The 26,023-nt window shown below is 46.9% G+C and overlaps 1 protein-coding gene across 3 annotated transcripts in view; it reads right to left on the bottom strand.

The window, feature by feature from the left end:
- Positions 1 to 1,154: 1,154 nt before the first annotated feature.
- GCKR (glucokinase regulator) overlaps positions 1,155 to 26,023 on the bottom strand; it is a 56,071-nt gene continuing 31,202 nt past the window's right edge. For all 3 annotated transcript variants that reach the window (XM_075201022.1, XM_075201021.1, XM_075201023.1), the window contains exons 14-20: positions 8,424 to 8,500; positions 6,264 to 6,360; positions 5,614 to 5,711; positions 5,132 to 5,215; positions 2,969 to 3,118; positions 2,756 to 2,890; positions 1,155 to 1,482 (exon numbers count right to left, since the gene is read on the bottom strand). In XM_075201022.1, coding sequence (XP_075057123.1) covers positions 1,315 to 1,482; positions 2,756 to 2,890; positions 2,969 to 3,118; positions 5,132 to 5,215; positions 5,614 to 5,711; positions 6,264 to 6,360; positions 8,424 to 8,500 — 809 coding nt within the window. In that variant the 3' untranslated portion in view covers positions 1,155 to 1,314. The remainder of the gene's footprint in view (positions 1,483 to 2,755; positions 2,891 to 2,968; positions 3,119 to 5,131; positions 5,216 to 5,613; positions 5,712 to 6,263; positions 6,361 to 8,423; positions 8,501 to 26,023) is intronic.

The following is a 26,023-nucleotide window of genomic DNA, read 5'->3' on the forward strand; positions in this document are numbered from 1 at the left end:
CGGGTGCTGGTGCAGCCTCGGAGGTATGAGTAGCCAGTGGTGCACGAGCTTGGTACTGCAGCTGGTGCAACCTTTAGTGTGGCAAGAGAACACTGTACAGTTGGTAGCTTGGTTGGCGGAGCGCACATTGATCATAGTGAGGCATTTGAAACCCGTTCCCTTAGAAAAATCAGCTTAGGTTCGGTGAAAGTACCATCCCTGGGGGTTGGATTTTGGTGCGTTACAATTAGCCCGGAAGGGTTCGGGTTCCGGAATGCCTGGGAGTATTGTCCTATTTTAAGGATAAATTACAAGGGTTTGCTCAGGCAAGATGGTGGATAAGTACTGATGTCCCTTGATGGGACATCCGGATTGGTATTGGGCATTGGCCGACGCTCTGTACAGTGTTCTTCCTCCATATTGGTGTGTGGTTGTTTAAATAAACAAGTCGTGTGGTGTCTTTATTACATATGATAAGTGTTAAGCTTAAGATTTAGGATTTATAGTTTATAGTTGTTATCAACCGCTAGACATTTTAATAAAAAACAAAATGTTTTATTTTTGTTATTTTTAATGTCTTCTCATTAATTCCTTAATTTTTAACAGGTGACATTAATTAAATTTATATTTTTTTCTGTGCCATCTTTTGAGAATTTATCCACCACAGAGGGATTGGACGTATCCCGCAACGTCTGGTGTAGTAGAGCAGAGACCTACCCTTGTATACATCATACGTATCTTCAAATCTGCTCCTTGCTGTATTCAGAGATGCGCGGACCCAAACTATGTGCGCTCCGATATAAACGCAGGTTGCGCTCAGTATGCGTCCTTGATGAATGAGGCCCAGTGATGCACACCGTCCCGACCTCTCCTCTCATGGTTCATGTCGGTTATCACTTAGACTAAAGCACCGTTTTAGGTTAAAAAAACACAAGCTTTATTTATTAGACGGGTGGTAATAAAGTGGTAGGAGGGTGACTTGGATGTGACATTTTCACTTTTTCACTCTGCGTCTTTTCCGATTTCCCCACCTCTCTGCAAGACAAGGCGCAGATCTAGTTTGTGTCTCCTGAGAGTGCGATAAATGGACCCTCTTAGTGCAATAGTGCAAAACCAAAACGAATTACGGTGCGTGTCCAGACTTAAATGAGATTGTCTTCAAAACACAAACTAAGTTTCATTTACACAAGGAAATGTATTTTTTCCTAAACAACTTATTTAGTACCTTTAATTGCTATCTCAGTGACTTAATATCAGGCGACTTTGTACAAAACTTTCATGGCTGATATAAAGAATAAAGCCCCTGAAATGATCAGGACGTGGATTCCTGGACCCCTATCGGCTGCGTCCTGCTGGCTCTGTGCTTTCAGCCCCCCTCTTCCTTCCGGGCACATTGAGAGATGATTCGATGGCTACTCGGATGTTGGCTGAGGAATCTAATCGAGTCCTGGATTCCTGCACTGCGCAGTTACGCAGCAAACTCACAATGGCCACAGGTAGAACCTGTCGGGAAGACATAAGGTTAACACTGCCATATACTTGCGAAGCGCGTCACCTTTTGTTGGATATTTAAATTTCATATAAACTGTGAACGCACAATCACCTGTGATAACATTGAGTGTGTTTGTATCAGTGTTAAAATTTTCCGGCTGTATCCCCTGGTTGCACCTGCTGTGTTTAAGAATATTGCCAGGGTTTGTGTGACAGAACTTATGCTTTGTGCAGGCGTGTAAGCTGGTTCCATGACTCCGAAATATGAGGGCACTTGCCTTGGGGAACCTCAGACAGTTACTTCACTGACTGTTCTGGTTTTCACCTACAAAACCCTCCTACATCTTTTCATTGATCGCTGTGTACATCTCTTTTAGTGGTCTGCAGTCTTCCAATGACCTACTCCTATCACTCCCCCTTATCACCACCTCCCACGCTTATGTTTAAGACTTCTCCTTCTCCTGTGATGCACAAATTCTCAGCAGTGCTACTACCTCGCAAATTAGACTCACAACTAACATAAACTTTTTTGACCTGACTTCTGGGAGAAGCAGAGAGGAAGTTAGAAGATAGGTGATGGGCTTGATGATGCGATTTTTGTCATTTAGTGGCTGATGCAACCAGATCTTCAAGACACCACCGCAGCAAACACTAAATGTCAAGGGTCTGGGAAAGCTGCTCACTACCCCTTGGTGTGCACTGAGGTGAGTGCGACCTAATTACATGATTTGCATCATGTTCCCACCAACTTTGTGACAGTTCGGCACTATCCAATAGAATTGTCTACTCTCTCGGGAGTCCAGGTTGTCTTGCTCTACTTCAGAGGTGTTGCTAACATTTTGCAAGAATAGGCAACTATGCCCTAACCTATAGTTGGAGGTGTCAGGTAACTGATGGGAAAACAGTTGGTGGAGTCAGGAGACAGATTAAGGTATTAGGTGACAGCTGGAGGAGTCAAGAGACAGTTGGAGGAGTCAGGAGACAGATTAAGGTATTAGGTGACAGTTGGAGGAGTCAAGAGACAGTTGGAGGAGTCAGTTATAAAAATTATGTGCAAGCTGAATGTCATTTGAATCAGGTGAATGATGGGGTGTAAGGTGAATACTGTAGAATAGAGTTGAAGTGGAGGTTTCAGATGACAGTTGTAGGAGAGAGTTGGTGGAGTCAGGTCACAGTTTGTGGGTGTCCAGTCCATTCCTTGCTGAATGTGGAGTGAGCCCACTCACACTCCTACTGCACAACATACAAAACCAAGATTTTGTTTTGTAGATATAAGTGTGATTACCTTGTCCTTAGATGAAGCTACTTGCACATGCTTTGAAATTTCTGCATTCTTTATCAGGTCCGTCAAGATCTGTTCCCCATAAATGGACTGCAGCAGAACCTCTGTGCAGCGGGCCAGGGAGTGCCCTGTCAGACGCTGTAAAGTGAGTACATATGTGTTACTGGCATGAGAGATATACACATATCTGCAATGTCCATCGCTCTGGGACCTCACCTGCAGCACAGATAACGCTCTGTGGAAGTGCTTGGAATTGTTTATTCTGAAATCCACCATAAAATTGCGGTAAATCTTCCCCTTGAGAGCATAGGATCCGCTGGTCACCGTGTTCAGTATCCATTTGCTGCTCAGTTCCCTCTGGAATTTCTATCAGGAGGTAAATACTTATTAAATACGTGTGGAATGGGATTTTCTGTAACACAGACACCACTGCTTGAAACCACCACTACGAGAACCATCACAGCTTAAGGTGGAGCTGTCATCTACTGACAGCTGCACAATAAAACAGATATCACTATACAAATACGCTATGGTTTCTTCTATATACCGCTCTTTATATGTGAACATGAAGTCAGCCATATTCTGGACAGCTATGAATGTTCATGAGTATTAATGAGAGCAGGAACCTCCCATGTACTGGGGCATTCTTAATGTGGTCCTGAGAATCTTCCTGTCATCGCTAGATGAAGCAGAGTCTGGTAATTTAACTGCACTGAAAGTGTTTTATATGAGTGTCATATTGTAGCTCTCACTGTGATAATGTTTCATAATAAATGACACATATTCAATAACCTTCCAGTCCACCACCAACCTCCAAAACTGCCATCTGTGCCATAAGTAACCCAACTGCTCTAAAAATACCCCATTCCCACAAAGTCCACCATTGTGCTATGCTATCACATCTAGGCTGGCTGAACTAGAGTTTAGATGTAGAATTCAATTTGTCCTTCATATACTTTCTGGCCAAGTCATCTGAAAAGTATTGTTACCCCTGCTGCTAACAGCACTTACCATCTAAGACCTACCTCCGAAGACTGCTAATCGCTCTTAAACGTAATCTAGCTGCTCTGCTCTTTCCTACAGAATTCCTACTCTTGAAGAAAAGACTCTGAGGGGTAGAGTTACTAAAGCTTCTGAATAGGAAAAATGGAGGTGTTGCCCATAGCATATGAAAGTTTAGTAAATGTAACCCTGAATCACTTAAATCTACCACCTGTTTGAGATTGTTCCAAACTTCTGCCATTTGGCTCTATAAACATGTTTGTGGTTACTAGTAATTAGTTCGATATTAGAATAAACTTCACCAGTTTGATGGCAAGGAACAATACAATTACCAAACGACCCGGCTTCTAATTTGAGGCTCGAAGTTTGCAGTTCACATTCACTTTTTTAAGTTTGAATTTGTCAATCGCGTTTCACCATTCACATTCATATGTTTGCTGTTTGAGTTTAAGTTTCGTGTTAAAATTAGTGCTTAAAATATTTTTTATTTTTAAACACTATTTAAATACGATTTATAAATAATTTAATATATTTACATTGTTTTCATTTGGACACTACTGTGTTAAAAGTTTAAAGTCTGAGGTTACGTCAAATTCATCAATGGTGGATCAAACAGGATTCAAACAATCATATTTCTTGAGAAATTTTGTTTTGTTTCTATCTTTTTGTTGAACCACCGAGAGAAATGTTATGTTGGTCGTTCAAATATATCTACTTACAACTGATTATGATGTATCCAGGAAATGCTAGAGAACGAGGTGTGACTGTCACTGTGTTTCTGGTATAAGGAATCCAGAAAATCTCAGGTATGTATTATGTATTACCACAGTTCACGGAAGACAACTCTGATACACCTAATACATACCAGGTGTGTGGTTGGGCACCTTTCTGGGTGAGATGGTAACTAGGTCCTTTTCAGTACTTATCCAAACTACCATATACACTGTACATGAATTGTGAGCATCCGGTAAATATTCTAATTTTTGAGCATTATTAGATCTACCAATGTAGTAAATACAATTAACTGAGACTTTAGCATTGAAGAAAGTCATTTTAAATTTATTGCCTGTTACTGGCTCCCCATAACTTATCACTTGAGAGCGCTGCCCTGTGGGGCTCATTCACAAACATTGTATTCCCACAGAACCATATCAACCAATCAGAAATTAGCTTTTTATCTCTCTAGGAGTTCGGAGAAAATGAGGAAGAAAAAGTAATAATATGAATAAGAATTCACTCTCAAGCCACAAAGAACGACAAATCTACATACTAATGAACAGGGACACGGACTAAATCCCGCCATCGTCATCACTGCTATTATAATGTAATGATATCACAAGTTCAGACAGGTGGACTGAATAAGAGACGGAATTATACCTGGATGAACGCTCCCTCGTACTCCAGGAACAGGATCGGCCACGTGATGCCAATGATGTTTGGGATGATCTTTTTGGCAGAGTTCTAAATGTAAGTACACTGGGTTTAAACAATGTTCATAAACAGAGAGCATCCTGGTAAATGGAATATTATAGCGGACAGGAGACGTAGATAGCGGTATATCACCCCCTGGGACTTTGTTACATACTGCCCATCTCGGCAGTCAGGTAGTTTGAGTTAACACTTGATCCCAGATTATAAGCAGTGACTCAACTATGCACAGACAGAAGAAGATCACCGTTCAACCAATAGTCATTGTAAACATTACCATGGGGAACATCTGTCCTTATTCTTAGCCTTTAAAACATAGAATTTAAGAACCAATGAGCCTAACCCAACCCAACCAAGTTTCCCTCTGTTCCTCTGACCAGAGTGCCAAGTTCATCAACAAATGGTAATTAAAGGGAAAGAGACTGTCTCACCGGCAGGTATTGTCCCGCTGTTGCGTGGGATATAGCATGGATGTTAGAAGTCTTCTCTTTCACTAGTTCCACCAACTTCTCCACCTCACCAAGTTCATCTAAGAATAGAGAGGAGACATCAAGCTGAACATTATAGCCAAAGTTAACATCATGAGATGAATACAGACCTGATCCCTATGGTATAACATTACATTATGGAATGAGTAAATGTCTGATCCCTCTGATCCCTCACCTTTAAAGCTCTTAGTCAATCTTCCCCTCCCTACATCTCCAATCTCATCTCTACCTACACTCCCACCCGCCCCCTCCGCTCTGCCTCTGACAGCCGCCTCACTACTTCACCTCCTCTCACTCTCGTCTTCAGGACTTTGCCCGGGCTGCTCCCCTGCTGTGGAACGATCTTCCACCTTCCATCAGGTTATCATCTACTCTCAAAGGCTTCAAGCGTGCCTTTAAGACTCATTTCTTTATTCAAGTCTATCAGTCCTCCTCATAACTCCCCAGTTATTACCACCCTATTTGTGTCTCCCCCTTTTCTTTAGGATGTAAGCTCTCAGGAGCAGGGCCCTCTTTCCTCGTGTGCTCCTTCTACTATTGCATCACCCTCTGTACCTCTTGGCTGCTTCGCTAAGGATAACTGGGGTACTCACCATCCAGGGTAAACAGGAAGAGAACGGTGTCTGTCTCTGATACTGATGGGAGAACGCTCTTCACAAAGTCTTCATGAGAGACGGTAAATTCTGCTCCCTGCAAATAACAGACCATTATATCTCCAACACCATCATGACTACATGACAACATGACAACATAACACATGACACATGACACATGACAACATGATACATAGCACATGACACATGACAACATGACAACATGATACATGACACATGACACATGACAACATGACAACATAACACATGACACATGACACATGACACATGACAACATGATACATAACACATGACACATGACAACATGACAACATGATACATGGCACATGATACATAGCACATGACACATGACACATGACACATGACATGTGACAACATGATACATGGCACATGACACATGACACATGGTATATGACACATGGCACATGACACATGACAACATGGAGTGTTTGATGCCTATTGGTCTTGATGTCGATCTTCCAGTAACATCTGCCCGGTATGACATTCCATTGACATTATTACTACACTATACCCAGCACCGGCATAATATGTAACTCTGCCCACCATTACAGCTAACAGATGGAGGGTCCACAGGAGATCAGACCCCATTACAGAGGTGCAGAACAATTTGCACGAATATCTGTTTTACCCAGTCAGGTCATTAACATCATATTTTATAACCTAAATGATGGCATTGCAACCAGCTTTGAATAAGTTGGCTGATACCAGTGAGCAATAGCATGCACTCCAGCTACTTAACATATGTAAATATAATGTAAAACATCTCAAGGTATGGGAACTTCTACATATATGTTTGGTGATTATTTTTTTTACATCCTTTTATTGTATTTTACTCTTTCACTAAATTACTCTTTTGTTTGATTTGGTAATTAAAAAAGTAAAATTCATTTATTAACCAAATACCACAAAGTAAACCATAGCAATTTCTCTTATCTTTAATGTAGATATACGGACAAAACCCTTTCAGTTTCATGTCTAGAGAAGATCACAGTTTACAGAGTCTCTGAGTGTCAGTATTATTCAGTCAGCGCTCTTACCCACTGACCACTCCATTCCTTGCTGTAATGACAGGGCTCTGAGAGTCCGCTGGGCCTCTATGCATCAGATAATCTTCTAGATTCTGACTGTGAATTTAATCTCCCTCGACCTTACACACAGTACCCTAACTTTCATTGTTTTATGGGATCCCTCGTCATGGAGTATTATCACCTTCCCAAGCTCCTCTGTTACACATCTCCTCCTCTCTGTATAGTCCTCTGTGCCCAGCCAGCAGTGGCGGATTAAAGCTACCACGGCCTCAGGCAGTGGTCAGGGGGCCGTTACACATCTTTTCCTAATATGTATTGTGGAGAAATTGACTTTAATTCCCCATGAGAACACATAACAGGCCTATAGGTATACATGCATGTACTGTGATAAAGTACTGCAGTCACTGGAATTTCACACAGCTTGGCTGAACCATTTCACTGTTTATTAGCAGTTGTCAGGATGGCTAAACAGTTTCAGCGTTGGTACAGCAGTCATATCCAGCAAGAGTATCACAAAATCTCCCACCTCCTACATCTGGCTAAACAATAGTTCCCTGACTACTAGCCGGCCACTAACAGGCATCAGTGCCCCCGCCCACAAATACAAACAGTGTCTTTATCCTCCACCCAAGCACTACAAACAAATAACAGCAAAACCAACCAATTACACCCATGTGGATCACCTGTGGGTGTATGTGCTGAAAGAGGATCCCAGGGAAAATTTAACCCTCACTCAATACTCCGAAACATGTGACTTTTGATATGTGGCTGGTTGGTGATTGCACGTAATCTTGTATCTCTTTTCTCCTATTAGATGCTAAGTTCATGTGAAGAAGGCCTTCATTGCATTTGTCTTATGTTACATTCCTATAGTATAACAATTTGGAGGGGCTTCCATGGCACAGGAACATCTCCTGCACCACAAATTAAACTCTTCTAAGGCAGCAACAAAGACACTCTCAAAACCAAGTGCAGATGGTCTACACCACCCACCCGCTATAGTATAACAGTGTTTTATCTCCCTGCAGTATAGCGCAGTGGAATATAAATAATATACATAAAGATATATCACACTGCAGGAATTACTCACCAAAGAAGACAAATCCCCGTCCTTGTTCTCTATAGTACGGTATCCTCCATTAATAAAACCACGGACATCTCTCCAGTCTGGTAAGAGATAATTGGTAGTGAGAAAACCAGAGTAACTGGGGAGCTGTGCACTACTCCTAGGCAGCCGGTGCTTCAGGTGTACTGTACACAACGCTATTACCTGCACTAACTGGAGCTCCACTCACTGGAGTGGATGAAATAACATTGTATCAGTGCATCTAGGACAGCTCATGGGTGCTCTGACAACTTAATCACAGCAAACTTCCGAGCATGTTAATTAGGCCACGGACATTAACGTGTTCTACATATAATGTGCTGTTCATACCTGACATTACAGTCGCTAAAATGTGTATTTATTATACTGTGGCCTGATGTCGGTGGCGCCTAGTGAGCTGATTGGTTCTACTTACAAAATGTCTGCCTCCAATGTATGTCAATCATAGGTCCATTTTAATTAAAGGAAAACCATATAGAGCGGCGGTTCCCAAACTGTGCGCCGCGGCTCCCAGGGGTGCCGCGGCGCTGTCACTGGGGTGCCGCGGGCCAGCCATAAAAAACAACAACACAGAAACTTACCAATCTGTCAGGCGCCGGGACCCAGCAGCCTCCTCTCTCCCGCAGCTGTCACTGAATATCGACATCAGTAACAAGCTGTGGGAGAGAGGAGGCTGCTGGGTCCCGGCGCCCGACGGATTGGTAAGTTTCTGTGTTGTTGTTTTTTTTTATGGCTGGCGCCTGGCGCGGGGCAGAGGATGGGGACAGAGAGCAGAGGATGGTGACAGAGCAGAGGAGGGGGACAGAGAGCAGAGGATGGGGACAGATAGCAGAGGATGGTGACAGAGCAGAAGAGGGGGACAGAGGGCAGAGGAGGGGGACAGAGAGCAGAGGATGGTGACAGAGCAGAGGATGGTGACAGAGAGCAGAGGATGGGGACAGAGGGCAGAGGAGGGGGACAGAGAGCAGAGGATGGGGACAGAGAGCAGAGGATGGGGGACAGAGGGCAGAAGAGGGGGACAGAGGGCAGAGGAGGGGGACAGAGAGCAGAGGATGGTGACAGAGCAGAGGATGGTGACAGAGAGCAGAGGAGGGGGACAGAGGGCAGAGGATGGTGACAGCGGGGCAGAGGAGGGGGACAGAGAGCAGAGGATGGGGACAGAGAGCAGAGGAGGGGGACAGAGGGCAGAGGAGGGGGACAGAGAGCAGAGGATGGGGACAGAGAGCAGAGGATGGTGACAGTGGGGCAGAGGAGGGGGACAGAGAGCAGAGGATGGTGACAGAGAGCAGAGGATGGGGACAGAGAGCAGAGGAGGGGGACAGAGAGCAGAGGAGGGGGACAGAGAGCAGAGGAGGGGGACAGAGGGGCAGAGGATGGGGACAGAGAGCAGAGGATGGTGACAGAGAGCAGAGGATGGTGACAGAGAGCAGAGGATGGGGACAGAGAGCAGAGGATGGGGACAGAGAGCAGAGGATGGTGACAGAGCAGAGGAGGGGGACAGAGAGCAGAGGATGGTGACAGAGAGCAGAGGATGGTGACAGAGAGCAGAGGATGGGGACAGAGAGCAGAGGAGGGGGACAGAGAGCAGAGGATGGTGACAGAGAGCAGAGGATGGGGACAGAGAGCAGAGGATGGGGACAGAGAGCAGAGGATGGTGACAGAGCAGAGGAGGGGGACAGAGAGCAGAGGATGGTGACAGAGAGCAGAGGATGGGGACAGAGGGCAGAGGATGGGGACAGAGAGCAGAGGATGGGGACAGAGAGCAGAGGATGGTGACAGAGAGCAGAGGATGGGGACAGAGGGCAGAGGATGGTGACAGAGAGCAGAGGATGGGGACAGAGAGCAGAGGATGGTGACAGAGCAGAGGAGGGGGACAGAGAGCAGAGGATGGTGACAGAGAGCAGAGGATGGGGACAGAGAGCAGAGGATGGGGACAGAGAGCAGAGGATGGTGACAGAGCAGAGGAGGGGGACAGAGAGCAGAGGATGGTGACAGAGCAGAGGAGGGGGACAGAGAGCAGAGGATGGTGACAGAGAGCAGAGGATGGTGACAGAGAGCAGAGGATGGTGACAGAGAGCAGAGGATGGGGACAGAGGGCAGAGGAGGGGACAGAGAGCAGAAGAGGGGGACAGAGAGCAGAGGATGGGGACAGAGAGCAGAGGATGGGGACAGAGAGCAGAGGATGGTGACAGCGGGGCAGAGGAGGGGACAGAGAGCAGAGGATGGGGGACAGAGGGCAGAGGAGGGGGACAGAGAGCAGAGGATGGGGGACAGAGGGCAGAGGAGGGGGACAGAGAGCAGAGGATGGTGACAGAGCAGAGGAGGGGGACAGAGGGCAGAGGAGGGGGACAGAGAGCAGAGGATGGTGACAGAGCAGAGGAGGGGGACAGAGAGCAGAGGATGGTGACAGAGCAGAGGAGGGGGACAGAGAGCAGAGGATGGGGACAGAGAGCAGAGGATGGGGACAGAGAGCAGAGGATGGTGACAGCGGGGCAGAGGAGGGGACAGAGAGCAGAGGATGGTGACAGCGGGGCAGAGGAGGGGGACAGAGAGCAGAGGAGGGGGACAGAGGGCAGTGGAGGGGGACAGATGGCAGAGGAGGGGGACAGAGAGCAGAGGATGTGGACAGAGGGCAGAGGAGGGGGACAGAGGGCAGAAGATGGGGATAGAGGGCAGAGGATGGTGACAGCGGGCCAGAGGATGGTGACAGCGGGGCAGAGGATGGGGACAGAGAACAGAGTATGGGGACAGAGAGCAGAGGATGGGGGACAGAGGGCAGAGGAGGGGGACAGAGGGCAGAGGAGGGGGACAGAGGGCAGAGGAGGGGGACAGAGGGCAATGGAGGAGGGGGACAGAGAGCAGAGGAGGGGGACAGAGAGCAGAGGAGGGGGACAGCGGGGCAGAGGATGGGGACAGAGAGCAGAGGATGGGGACAGAGGGCAGAGGATGGGGACAGAGAGCAGAGGATGGGGACAGAGAGCAGAGGATGGTGACAGCGGGGCAGAGGAGGGGACAGAGAGCAGAGGAGGGGGACAGAGAGCAGAGGATGGTGACAGAGCAGAGGAGGGGGACAGAGAGCAGAGGATGGGGACAGAGAGCAGAGGATGGTGACAGAGAGCAGAGGATGGTGACAGAGAGCAGAGGATGGGGACAGAGAGCAGAGGATGGGGACAGAGAGCAGAGGATGGTGACAGCGGGGCAGAGGAGGGGACAGAGAGCAGAGGATGGTGACAGCGGGGCAGAGGAGGGGGACAGAGAGCAGAGGAGGGGGACAGATGGCAGAGGAGGGGGACAGAGAGCAGAAGATGGGGATAGAGGGCAGAGGATGGTGACAGCGGGCCAGAGGATGGTGACAGCGGGGCAGAGGAGGGGGACAGAGAGCAGAGGATGGTGACAGCGGGGCAGAGGATGGGGACAGAGAGCAGAGTATGGGGACAGAGAGCAGAGGATGGGGGACAGAGGGCAGAGGAGGGGGACAGAGGGCAGAGGAGGGGGACAGAGGGCAGAGGAGGGGGACAGAGGGCAATGGAGGAGGGGGACAGAGAGCAGAGGAGGGGGACAGAGAGCAGAGGAGGGGGACAGAGAGCAGAGGATGGTGACAGCGGGGCAGAGGAGGGGACAGAGAGCAGAGGATGGTGACAGCGGGGCAGAGGATGGGGACAGAGAGCAGAGGATGGGGACAGAGAGCAGAGGATGGGGGACAGAGGGCAGAGGAGGGGGACAGAGGGCAGAGGAGGGGGACAGAGGGCAGAGGAGGGGGACAGAGGGCAGAGGAGGGGGACAGAGGGCAATGGAGGAGGGCAGATGGCAGAGGAGGGGGACAGAGTGCAGAGGATGGGGATAGAGGGCAGAGGAGGGGGACAGAGGGCAGAGGATGGGGACAGAGGGCAGAGGATGAGGATAGAGGGCAGAGGATGGGGACAGAGGGCAGAGGAGGGGGAAAGAGGGCAGAGGAGGGAGACAGAGGGCAGAGGATGGGGACAGCGGGGCAGAGGAGGGGGACAGATAGCAGAGGAGGGGGACAGAGGGCAGAGGATGGGGACATCGGGGCAGAGGAGGAGGACAGATGGCAGAGGAGGGGGACAGAGGGCAGAGGAGGGGACAGAGAGCAGAGGATGGGGACAGAGAGCAGAGGATGGGGATAGAGGGCAGAGGAGGGGGACAGAGAGCAGAGAATGGGGACAGCTGGGCAGAGGAGGGGGACAGATGGCAGAGGAGGGGGACAGAGAGCAGAGGAGGGGGACAGAGAGCAGAGGAGGGGGACAGAGAGCAGAGGGTAGTGACAGCGGGGCAGAGGAGGGGGACAGAGAGCAGAGGATGGGGACAGCGGGGCAGAGGAGGGGGACAGAGAGCAGAGGATGGGGACAGCGGGGCAGAGGAGGGGGACAGAGGGCAGAGGATGAGGACAGAGGGCAGAGGAGGGGGACAAAGAGCAGAGAATGGGGACAGCTGGGCAGAGGAGGGGGACAGAGAGCAGAGGATGGTGACAGAGGGCAGAGGATGGGGATAGAGGGCAGAGGAGGGGGACAGAGAGCAGAGAATGGGGACAGCTGGGCAGAGGAGGGGGACAGATGGCAGAGGAGGGGGACAGAGAGCAGAGGATGGGGACAGAGAGCAGAGGATGGGGACAGAGGGCAGAGGATGGGGATAGAGGGCAGAGGAGGAGGACAGAGGGCAGAAGATGGGGATAGAGGGCAGAGGATGGTGACAGCGGGCCAGAGGATGGTGACAGCGGGGCAGAGGAGGGGGATAGAGGGCAGAGGAGGGGGACAGAGGGCAGAGGATGGGGACAGCTGGGCAGAGGAGGGGGACAGATGGCAGAGGAGGGCGACAGAGAGCAGAGGATGGGGACAGAGGGCAGAGGATGGGGATAAAGGGCAGAGGAGGGGGACAGAGGGCAGAAGATGGGGATAGAGGGCAGAGGATGGTGACAGCGGGCCAGAGGATGGTGACAGCGGGGCAGAGGAGGGGGATAGAGGGCAGAGGAGGGGGACAGAGGGCAGAGGATGGGCACAGCGGGGCAGAGGAGGGGGACAGAGAGCAGAGGAGGGGGACAGAGGGCAGAGGATGGGGACAGCGGGGCAGAGGAGGAGGACAGATGGCAGAGGAGGGGGACAGAGGGCAGAGGAGGGGACAGAGAGCAGAGGAGGGGGACAGAGGGCAGAGGAGGGGGATAGAGGGCAGAGGATGGTGACAGTGAGGCAGAGGAGGGTGACTGAGAGCAGAGGATGGGGACAGAGAGCAGAGGATGGGGACAGAGAGCAGAGGAGGGGGACAGAGGGCAGAGGAGGGGGACAGAGGGCAGAGGAGGGGGACAGAGAGCAGAGGATGGGGACAGAGAGCAGAGGATGGGGACAGAGAGCAGAGGATGGGGGACAGAGAGCGTGAGAGGGGCAGTGGAGGGGGACAGAGAGCGCGAGAGGGGCAGTGGAGGGGGACAGAGCGCGTGAGAGGTGCAGTGGAGGGGGACACAGCGTGAGAGGGGCAGTGGAGGGGTACAGAGAGCGTGAGAGGGGCAGTGGAGGGGGACAGAGCGTAAGAGGGGCAGTGGAGGGGGACAGCGTGTGAGAGGGCAGAGGAGGGGGGACAGCGTGACAGAGCAGAGGAGGGGGGACAGCATGACAGAGGGCAGAGGGGGCAGTGTGAGAGAGGGCAGTGTGTCTGGATGCAGAGGGGGCATTTTTGCATACAACTAAATAAGTATTTCTGTCTTGACCTAAATACTTATTACAATTTTTTGACCCAACTACTTCTAAAACAGGACTGCTCAATAAATATTTTGGAGGGGTGCCTTGAAAAAATTTGGAGAACTCTAAGGGTGCCGCAAACTGCAAAAGTTTGGGAACCACTGACATAGAGCACAATCAGAATTGCATCAAACTGCCGTCACATTACAGATATATCTACCATAAAGAATTACACCTAAGCTCGGTTTATTCCCAATATTCTTCTCGATACTCTGGATTTGACCTCTTTCCTAGGTAAAAGCCTCTTGGAGATTGCTGCCGAACTACCCAATGTATGACTTTATTCTGATCTCTATGGTCTTTACTGCAGTTCCCTGAAGAACATTACTCAATGCCCAATATGGAAACAATAGGGACATTTCTTTGACATTGGTCAAGCAAAAGATAATGTATGTCCTTCTCCACCTACAAACAAGAACCCAATCCTGTTTCCTTCATGCTAAAATCATCTTTGATCCATCAATATACAAAGTTCTATACAAAATCAACATCTCAAATTTTCACTAAAATTAGGATTCATTAGATAGCCCCATTTATTACGAACACTCCTGAATCTACAGGGAGCAGATATGTTGTTTATTTGTTATTGAAGTTTAAGTTTTAGATTGATAATATTTTGATGTATAGAGTTACTTGAACTTGACCTTCTGCATTTCCTAAGATGATTGGCGTGTCTCTGTGTCTGCTGCTTTGAGCTCGGCCAGTTAAATTTTGTCTCTGAACCTTAAACCACTGTCCAGATACCTGATATTGCAGTATTGACTCTACAAACTTTTACTTCCCATTAACCATACTGCATACTCCTTAAGAACTCTATACCATGACCAAAGTCCCTTCCTTAAGACTTCTGTTTGCTAGAATATGAGTATAAATGGTTGGACAGTTGGATTTCCATTACGAAAGACAACTGTGGCATCAGATGTGAAGATTAATCTCATTGTCCAGCCAACATTTTAATTTCTCTGATTTTGAATATTTTTGACCCACATAACACAGAGAGATAAGGAAAGAAGAAGTGATGGCAATGACCCACCAGAATTGCTGAGCTCCTGGAGACCCACACAACACAGAGGGAGAAGGAAAGAAGGAACGTTGACCCACCAGTGTTGCTGAGCTTTGGGAGACCCACATAACACTGAGGGAGAAGGAAAGAATAAACAATGACCCACCAGAGTTACTGAGATCCCAGAGACCCACATAACACAGAGGCAGATGAAAAGAAGAAACGATGACCCACCATGAGATGCTGAGCTCTGGAAGATGCACATAACAGAGAAGGAGAAGGAAAGAAGAAACAATGACCCACCAGTGTTGCTGAGCTCAGGGAGACACACATAGCACAGAGCAGAAGGAAAGAAGAAACAAAGACCCACCATGCTGCTGAGCTCAGGAAGGTGGACATAAAACGGAGGGAGAAGGAAAGAAGAAATGATGACCCACCAGTGTTGCTGAGCTCAGGGAGACGCACATAACACTGAGGGAGAAGGAAAGAATAAACAATGACCCACCAGAGTTACTGAGATCCCAGAGACCCACATAACACAGAGGCAGATGAAAAGAAGAAACGATGACCCACCATGAGATGCTGAGCTCTGGAAGATGCACATAACAGAGAAGGAGAAGGATAGAAGAAACGATGACCCACCAGTGTTGCTGAGCTCCGGGAGATGGAAATAACACAGAGGGAGAAGGAAAGAAGAAACGATGACCCACCAGTGTCGCTGAGCTCAGGGAGATGGACATAACACAGAGGGAGAAGGATAGAAGAAACGATGACCCACCAGTGTCGCTGAGCTCAGGGAAATGGACATAACACAGAGGGAGAAGGATAGAAGTAACGATGACCCACCAGTGTCGCTGAGCTCAGGGAAATGGACATAGCACAGAAAATGATGACTCACCAATGTTGTTGTAAGACTCACAACACAGAGGGAGAAGGAAAAGGAAATACGGCTGTGGGATTTCCCCAGCAAACATTGTTCTAGCAAAGCATCACCTCAAATTCCATTTTGTTTCTATATTTGCATGTTGTGTGACCCTGTGGCAGTTGCCCTGTTACTGCACATTCTGCACATTCTGCAAATTTTCCACATATTACAAATCACCTGCAGTAACATCAAACACAGTGATCTAACATAGTAACATAGTTGATGAGGTTGAAAAAAGACACCAGTCCATCAAGTTCAACCTATTTTGGATCTCCTGCGATCCTGCACTTATATTTGAAATTAATCCAGAGTAAGCAACCGCCCATCTGTTTCAATTTTGAAAATCCCCCCAGACTCAATATTGCAATCCAATTTTTACCCTATATCCACTACTATCCTTTATTTTAAATTAACGGTCGTATCCCTGGATACACCTTTCCGCTAAAAATTTGACTAACCCTTTCTTAAACATATCTATTGAATCTGCCATCACAACCTTCCCTGGCAATGAATTCCATATCTTGACTGCCCTTACTGTAAAGAACCCCTTCCTTTGCTGGTTGTGAAATTTCCTCTCCTCTAACCTTAGGGGATGACCACGTGTCCTGTGTATGGTCCTTGGGGTAAAAAGTTCCCATGAAAGCTCTCTGTATTGACCCCTAATGTATTTGTACATAGTAATCATATCTCCCCTTAGACGCCTCTTTTCTAAAGTAAACATGCCTAAACTGGCTAACCTTTCCTCATAACTGAATGACTCCATACCCTTTATCAATTTTGTCGCCCTTCTCTGAACCCTTTCTAGTTCCAAATTATCTTTTTTATAGAGTGGTGCCCAGAACTGTACTGCATATTCAAGATGAGGTCTTACCAATGATTTATACAGTGGCAAAATTACACCGTCTTCCCTTGCATCTATGCCCCTTTTTATGCATGCCAATAGTTTGTGTGCCCTTGCAGCTGCTGCTTGACATTGAGCACTATTTCTAAGTCTACCTCAGACATAGCTGTATAAAATCACACATTTTATTATTATTAGTATTATTATTGTTTTGTCGGCTGCCGCAGAGCTCCGCAGCACTGAACAGTGAGGAAAAAGCAAAAATTAGAGAGGGTCCAATTCATGAGAGATTTTGCAATATAATGTAAAAAGGGCAGAGCTGTGACAAGAGTTGAAAATGCAGCATGGTGGCTCAGTGGTTAGCACTTCTGCCTCACAGCACTGGAGTCATGAATTTGATTCCCGACCATGGCTGTGTGTGTGTGTGTGTGTATATGTATATTAGGGAATTTAGACTGTAAGCTCCAATGGGTCAGGGACTGATGTGAGTGATTTCTCTGTACAGCGCTGTGGAATTAGTGTGGCTAAGCGTGGAGATTGGGAAAGTAGGCAGAGTGTACCCATGTGAGTAGTATAGGTGCGAGCAGGGGAGGGCTGGTAAATTTTAGACTGGGGGCAAGACTCGACTCATCATCATCATCATCATCACCATTTATTTATATAGCGCCACTTATTCCGTATTGCTGTACATATAACTCATTCACATCAGTCCCTGCCTCATTAGAGCTTACAGTCTAAATTCCCTAACATACATACACACAGACAGAGAGAGAGAGAAAAAGAGACTAGGGTCAATTTTGATAGCAGCCAATTAACCTACCAGTATGTATTTGGAGTGTGGGAGGAAACCGGAGCACCCGGAGGAAACCCACGCAAACACGGGAAGAACATACAAACTCCACACAGATAAGGCCATGGTCTGGAATTGAGCTCATGATCCCAGTACTGTGAGGCAGGATATGCAGGTGATAATCGCCTCAAGGCTCAGTGTTGTTACTTGTGAATGGATAGTTGGCTTTTTATATGTGGACATTTGAGAATTTTCAATAAAGGCCAACTAGAAACAGAGGAGTTATTGAAAAATATTACATAACTGCTCAAATGAATAAAAAAATGCTATGAGGTATATCTACAACAAATAACTCAAGTTCCCATCAATACAGATTTATGAAATCAGAGCAGGGTGGACTCTCTCTAACAGTTTAGGACAGTCTCCACTTAAGATATGGGACTAAAACTTGAGACTGTCCTGGCTAAGGTTTGCTTTTGAAAAAGTTTTGGCAACAGAGAGAAATGCGTTGAGCTGTATTTTATACAGATTGTTTACTTGCGATGATGGACTCAGCAGCCTATTAGGAACATTTTAACGGACAAAAAAATGCAGGTGGCCCAGTGACTCAGCCCAAGGTAATGCACTATGGGACTGGCCTAGGGAGCAGATGCCACCCCAGCACAGCCTGCCCCTGCGATAGTGTACCAGTGTGAGTAGTATAGGTGGGAGTAAGGTAGGAGAGTGGGAAAGTAGGGAAAGTAGTTAAGAGTATAGGTGGGAACCCATGATGAACTGGCTGAAGCAATAAAATTTACACCTTCAGGTAAAAGCCCAGGCCCCGATGGTTTTTCAATATCTTACTACAAGACTTTCAAACATAAGCTACTACCCTTGATGGTGCCAGCCTTCAATGCTGTTTCAGAGAGCACCCCTTTCTCCACACAATCCCTAGAAGCCCACACCACAGTAATACCTAAAGATGACAAGGACCCCTCTCTGTGCCCGAGTTATCGGCCAATTTCCCTACTTAACGTGGACATTAAACTATACGCAAAACTTATAGCTAACCGTTTGAAGCCCATCCTGCCGGGAATAGTCCACTCTGACCAAGTGGGATTCATTTCTGGTCGTGAAGCAAGAGATAACACAACTAAGATTATCGACCTGGTCCATTCGGCAGTGAGCTCTAATACACCCTCTATGTTGTTATCCACGGATGCCGAAAAGGCTTTTGACCGAATTGACTGGTCATTTCTCGGCTGCATGTTATCCCATATGGGCCTAGGACCAATTGCCCTTCATCGGATTTTAGCTCTCTACCGTACCCCTACGGCTCGTATAAAAATTAACGGGTCTCTCTCGGATCCAGTCTTGATAGGTGTCCACTCTCACCATTGATTTTTGTACTTTGTATGGAAGCCCTGGCTAGGGCCATTAGAGCCAACCCTGACATTTCAGGAGTGGTAGTGGGTAAAGTGGAATATAAATTAGCGCTTTTTGCAGATGATCTCCTAGCTGTGGTTACCAACCCAATCATTTCAATTCCCAATCTGGTTAAAGAATTCAAACAATTTGGTTCTCTATCCAATTTCAAAATCAATTATTCAAAATCGGTGGCTTTGAACTTATCTTCAGCTCCTCGTGTGGTTGAAGGGCTCCAGCAGGCTTTTGCATTCCAGTGGCACCCATCACATATTAAATATCTGGGTATACTTATTTCTAAAGATCTGACGCAACTGTTCGACCTTAACTTTAGTCCTCTCATGGCTAAACTTCGTTCTGGGAGAGTGGCAGAACAAGGCCTTTTCCTGGATAGGTCGTATCAATATTATTAAAATGAACATTCTCCCACGTATCCTTTACCTCCTCCAGACTCTTCCAATTCACATACCCAATAAATGGTTTAATGACCTACAGAAATTGCTGAGAGACTTTGTTTGGAGGGGAAAGAGGCCCCGTTTCAAACATGACATTTTATATCGACGTAAACACATAGGGGGACTCCAGCTTCCACACTTCCCCTCATACCATAATGCGGTGATGCTGGGAAGGATCCTGGAGTGGTCAAACGCTAATAGTAAGAAGCAGTGGATCGTTATTGAAGGATCATACCTTCCTTCCTCACCTCTATTTACTCCATGGTTAAGCAAACTACCTATCATCAGACACCCCATAATTGGTCCTACCATTTTAGTATGGTCCAGACTTCGGATCCTTCCACACCTCTCCTCTATTATTTCACCACTGACCCCTTTATTTGATAATCCTCTTTTCCCCCCAGGTGTACAAACTGGCCCCTTTAAGTCATGGGTGCGTGCTGGAATTACACGTGTCGGCCAGCTGATAAATTCCACCGGTGTGTCCTCCTTTCTTGAGATCCAGTCCAAGTGAGAGCTTCCGGGATTGGAGATTTGGAGATACCTCCAGATCAAGCACTTCCTGACCTCGGGATTACCTCGTAATGATATAACTAGAGCCCTCACAGCGTTTGAAACATGGTATCTAGCAGATGGCTGTCTTACCCACCTGCTCTCCAAAATCTACAAACTACTTACAGAAAACCTTTTTAGCTTCTTACCCAAATTCACCACTGCTTGGCAGCAAGATCTGGGAGAACAGGTCCGTGAAGCAGACTGGTTAGCCCTTTTTGAGACCACACATGCTTGTTCTGCTAGTGTCTCTATAATAGAAACTAATTACAAGGTTCTAACAAGATGGTATAGGTGCCCAGCCCAACTAGCAAACTTTTGCCAGGGTGTTTCTGACTCCTGTTGGAGATGCCAGAATGCCCGGGGCACTACGATGCATATCTGGTGGGATTGTGAGATACTCAGACCTTTCTGGTCCAAGGTCATGGAGGTCTCTGCTGAAATATTAGGAGATGTGGTTCCTGATAGTCCCGCCTTCTGGCTTCTCAACAAGATCGACGTTCCAATTTCCAGGTTTAAAAAAAACATTTTACGTTATCTGATTTCGGCTGCGAAAGCAGTGATTCCAACCCATTGGAGATCTCCTAGCCCCCCAACCATCCGGGAGTGGTGTTTTATAGAGTTATGGATGAGCTTTTACTTTCATCTGCTGATAAAGTTACTGAATATTACTCCATTTGGAGCCCATGGCTCGAATTCCAGGACTCCGATAAATTTAATCATTTAAACAAACCAGTTCTCTCACCTACTCTCCTTGCTAGGACTTGAATTATTTATTTACATAATCTGTACTAGGAAACATTGCCCCCCCCCCTTACCTATCCCCGTCTCTGTCTTTTTCTTTCTTCCTTCTTCTTCTATTATTACATTTATTTGAATGTGTTATTATGACATTTTGTATTAATGAGGTGGTTTTGTTACCCACTTATCTGTTCTTGTGAATCTCTGTTGAAACTGTGTGAGGGTGTACCAGTGTGAGTAGTACAGGTGGGAGTAGGGTAGGTGTGAGGATGTACCAGTGGGAGTAGTACAGGTGGGAGTAGGGTAGGTGTGAGGGTGTACCTGTGTGAGTGGTATAGGTGGGAGTAGGGTAGGTGTGAGGGTGTAGTAGTGGGAGTAGTATAGGTAGGAGTAGGGTAGGTGTGAGGGTGTACCAGTGTGAGTAGTATAGGTGGGAGTAGGGTAGGTGTGAGGGTGTACCAGTGTGAGTAGTATAGGTGGGGGTAGGGTAGGTGTGAGGGTGTACCAGTGTTAGTAGTATAGGTGAGAGTAGGGGAGGTGTGAGGATGTACCAGTGTGAGTAGTATAGGTGAGAGTAGGGGAGGAGTGAGGATGTACCAGTGTGAGTAGTATAGGTGGGGGTAGGGTAGGTGTGAGGGTGTACCAGTGTGAGTAGTATAGGTGGGAGTAGGGTAAGTGTGAGGGTGTACCAGTGTTAGTAGTATAGGTAGGAGTAGGGTAGGTGTGAGGGTGTACCAGTGTGAGTAGTATAGCTGGGAGTAGGGTGAGTGTGTACCATTGTGAGTAGCATAGATGACTGTAAGTTAGGCTCTAAGAAAGAGGTTTGTTTTCAGATAATTTTTACACATGAAGGAATTTTCCGAGTGGTGCAGTAAAGGTACCAGTGGGAGTAGGGTAAGTGTGAGGATGTACCAGTGTGAGTAGTATAGGTGGGAGTAGGGTAGGTGGGAGTAGGGTAGGTGTGAGGGTGTACCAGTGTGAGTAGTATAGGTGGGAGTAGGGTAGGTGTGAGGGTGTACCAGTGTGAGTAGTATAGGTGGGAGTAGGGTAGGTGTGAGGGTGTACCAGTGTGAGTAGTATAGGTGGGAGTAGGCTAGGTGTGAGGGTGTACCAGTGTGAGTAGTATAGGAGGGGAGTAGGGTAGGTATTAGGGTGTACCAGTGTGAGTAGTATAGGTGGGAGTAGGGTAGGTGTGAGGATGTACCAGTGTGAGCAGTATAGGTGGGAGTAGGGTAGGTGTGAGGGTGTAACAGTGTGAGTAGTATAGGAGGGAGTAGGGTAGGTGTGAGGGTGTACCAGTGTGAGTAGTATAGGTGGGAGTAGGGTAGGTGTGAGGGTGTACCAGTGTGAGTAGTATAGGTGGGAGTAGGGTTGGTGTGAGGGTGTACCAGTGTGAGTAGTATAGGTGGGAGTAGGGTAGGTGTGAGGGTGTACCAGTGTGAGTAGTATAGATGGGAGTAGGGTAGGTGTGAGGGTGTAGCAGTGTGAGTAGTATAGGTGAGAGTAGGGGAGGTGTGAGGATGTACCAGTGGGAGTAGTATAGGTAGGTGTAGGGTAGGTGTGAGGGTGTACCAGTGTGAGTAGTATAGGTGGGAGTAGGGTAGGTGTGAGGATGTACCAGTGTGAGCAGTATAGGTGGGAGTAGGGTAGGTGTGAGGGTGTAACAGTGTGAGTAGTATAGGAGGGAGTAGGGTAGGTGTGAGGATGTACCAGTGTGAGTAGTATAGGTGGGAGTAGGGTAGGTGTGAGTGTGTACCAGTGTGAGTAGTATAGGTGGGAGTAGGGTAGGTGTGAGGGTGTACCAGTGGGAGTAGTATAGGTGGGAGTAGGGTAGGTGTGAGGGTGTAACAGTGTGAGTAGTATAGGAGGGAGTAGGGTAGGTGTGAGGATGTACCAGTGTGAGTAGTATAGGTGGGAGTAGGGTAGGTGTGAGTGTGTACCAGTGTGAGTAGTATAGGTGGGAGTAGGGTAGGTGTGAGGGTGTACCAGTGTGAGTAGTATAGGTGGGAGTAGGGTAGGTGTGAGGGTGTACTAGAGTGAGTAGTATAGGTGGGAGTAGGGTAGGTGTGAGGGTGTAGCAGTGTGAGTAGTATAGGTGAGAGTAGGGGAGGTGTGAGGATGTACCAGTGGGAGTAGTATAGGTGGGAGTATGGTAAGTGTGAGGGTGTACCAGTGTGAGTAGTATAGGTAGGAGTAGGGTAGGTGTGAGGGTGTACCAGTGGGAGTAGTATAGGTGAGAGTAGGGTAAGTGTGAGGGTGTATCAGTGTGAGTAGTATAGGAGGGAGTAGGGTAGGTGTGAGGGTGTACCAGTGTGAGTAGTATAGGTAGGAGTAGGGTAGGTGTGAGGGTGTACCAGTGTGAGTAGTATAGGTGGGAGTAGAGTAGGTGTGAGGGTGTACCAGTGTGAGTAGTATAGGTAGGAGTAGGGTAGGTGTGAGGGTGTACCAGTGTGAGTAGTATAGGTGGTAGTAGGGTAGGTGTGAGGGTGTACCAGCGTGAGTAGTATAGGTGGGAGTAGGGTAGGTGTGAGGGTGTACCAGTGTGAGTAGTATAGGTAGGAGTAGGGTAAGTGTGAGGGTGTACTCCACTAAAGGTGGAGTGACGAGAGAGGAATATACTATGGTACTGAGGATGTATTGAATTGGGTACAGATAGATGAGGGAAACTTGCATTAGTCAAGGTGAGAGATTATAAAAAAATGGATAGGAGTTTTGGTTGCTTGAGGAAATTATACTGTTGCTGACAATGTGGGGAATTTGGGGGAGCTGATGACTCTGGGAGGAGGGAAGACGACAAGTTCTGCTTTGGACATAGTGAGTTTTAGGTAAATTGGGACATCCATGTAGGGGCAGCAGTGAGACAGGTGGTTACAGAAGGGGTGTGGGCAGGAAAATCGAGGTAGATTTTGATGTCTTCAGTGTTGAGACGATACTGAAGACGAGATTAGAGAATTCAGACATTAGAAGGAGAGGTGTACAGTGAGAAAAGCAGATAAATGAGTCTGGCCGGATCACTTAGAAATAACTTATTATGTAAATTTATTTCACTTGGTGGCGCAGTGTGACAATCTTTATCATTGCAAATGTACTGATGTCGTGTTGTTTCTGCAACTGTCTGAAGAAAGGGAATCCCATGCTAAATAAGCTTTATTCATCTGTGAGTGACCAACACTTTTTGGCCTCAATACACAGCAGGGGGTCTTTACCTTTATCTTGTTAAAAAAAATTGATGAGATACATGAGTAATGCAGCCAGCAGGTAATTTAAGAAATCGCAGATTGATGCTAATGTTAAATAATTGATGTAATATCTCAGACTTTGTGGCGTCAGCGAGGAATGGGGCTGGGTCAACATGTGTTAGAAACAAGAAAAGAGCTGTATTTTGTATTTTAACTGTATTATACCATCTGTACTTCTGGATGATCACTAGTACCTCCAACTAGTGTGTAACGGTCCTTGTAAGGACCCCTTGAGCCTATAAACATCACTGCTTGAAGATTCTGCCTGATGCCTATTACCTGTTGTATCATGTGGCCAACAGATAAGAGTTTATACACTAATATGTTGCCCGCTTCCCTGTGTTGATCCCCACATCTCTATTGCACGCTCTGCCCGCTGCACCGCAGTCCTGATCCATAGTAAGCGGTCAGGAGGTAGCAGTCAGCCCACAGCAAGGAGGCGCTGCAGCTACCCAGAAGTAAGCGGTTCTAGATGCCGTGAAGGAGCCCAGTGGTGGTAGCTGAATTCTCCTACAAGTATTGTGCAGTTGTCATTTATAAGCCAATGGTTGATAATATTCGGTTACTGATGGTGAGAAGCAACGGAGATAAACTGTGTAACATCCCTTCATTCTTCTTCCTCCAACAGACCAGGTTGTGAAGTAAGACCATCCGATCACACTGAGCCTTGTGGGACCCCAGTTCTCTAGAGACAGAGACACTAAGGGATCTGTTAGATAGATAGGAAGAGAACCATGTATCCTGAGTGTAAGCTGCCTTCACTGCCTTAAAAGTGCAATGCAAACGGGTGTCGGCAGCTCCAACTTATGATAAGAATTTTCTGGTGCACATGAATAATTTTTGCTGTTGTGTAGGAGCCGCAGGTAGATGACACTGTCCTATAGCACCTCAGAGCATACGTCACCCACAAGCTGCTGGCAGCAGGAGGTGAATAATACAACTATGCAGAATGAGGGGTTAGCAGTTGTGTGGGCTCTCAAGGGACCACAGAGTAACTTTGGCCGGAACGTCTCAGGCTATAATCCATTAACCATTGTCCATTGGACTTCTCAGGGTGTGTGGATGGGAATGAGGAGGAGCAGCCAGAGTCTAGTATATAAAAGAGGTAGCACAGTCTCATGATAAATTACTCTTTACCCCCTTCATGTTAAATTTGAGACTTTTTTTTTAGAGTTGCACCCTCTACACACATAAAAAAGAGGCATGCAAGAATATTAACACATCTAGTGCTAGTTGTAAATAATAAAGTCGCCTTGTCCTATTTCTATCCAATATAATAATGTATTAAAGAGTCATATCACCAGAATAGTATATTGACACATATTAGTCAATTCCAGAGACACTTATGTTCCACGTAAAATTAGTGGACATAAGATAAATGAATACGCTCACATTCCTGGACCATGTATTAGACATAGATTAAATTAAAGATTATATAAAACTACTTAGAGATAGAATGAAATAGTATTAATATTTTACAAGAAAAGTGTACATGTATAACATTTCTACCATCCCTTTCACTATCTGTCCCAGAAATAATCTGATTTGCTTTACCCTGTCACCTGTGTTTATATATATTTGTGTATCATGTTGTGTCTTGGTTCTCTGTTTTCTGTATATGTAATGTACGGCGCTGCGGACCCTTTGTGGCGCCTTATAAGTCAAAGATAATATAATAATAATAATAATAATAATAATAATAATAATAACATTACCATGGAATCATTAATTGTAGGATTAAGGGCACATACAGTTCACATTCTATAGTTAATTAGGGTACTACTGCCATCTACTGTCCAAACTTAGTATTGTCTATGACTATATCTGAGATTTAGAGCTCTAGAGCCTGATTCATTAAGGATCTTAACTTGAGAAACTTCTTATTTCA

Source organism: Mixophyes fleayi, chromosome 3 (genome assembly GCF_038048845.1).
Source record: "Mixophyes fleayi isolate aMixFle1 chromosome 3, aMixFle1.hap1, whole genome shotgun sequence".
NCBI classification, from domain to species: Eukaryota; Metazoa; Chordata; class Amphibia; order Anura; family Limnodynastidae; genus Mixophyes; species Mixophyes fleayi.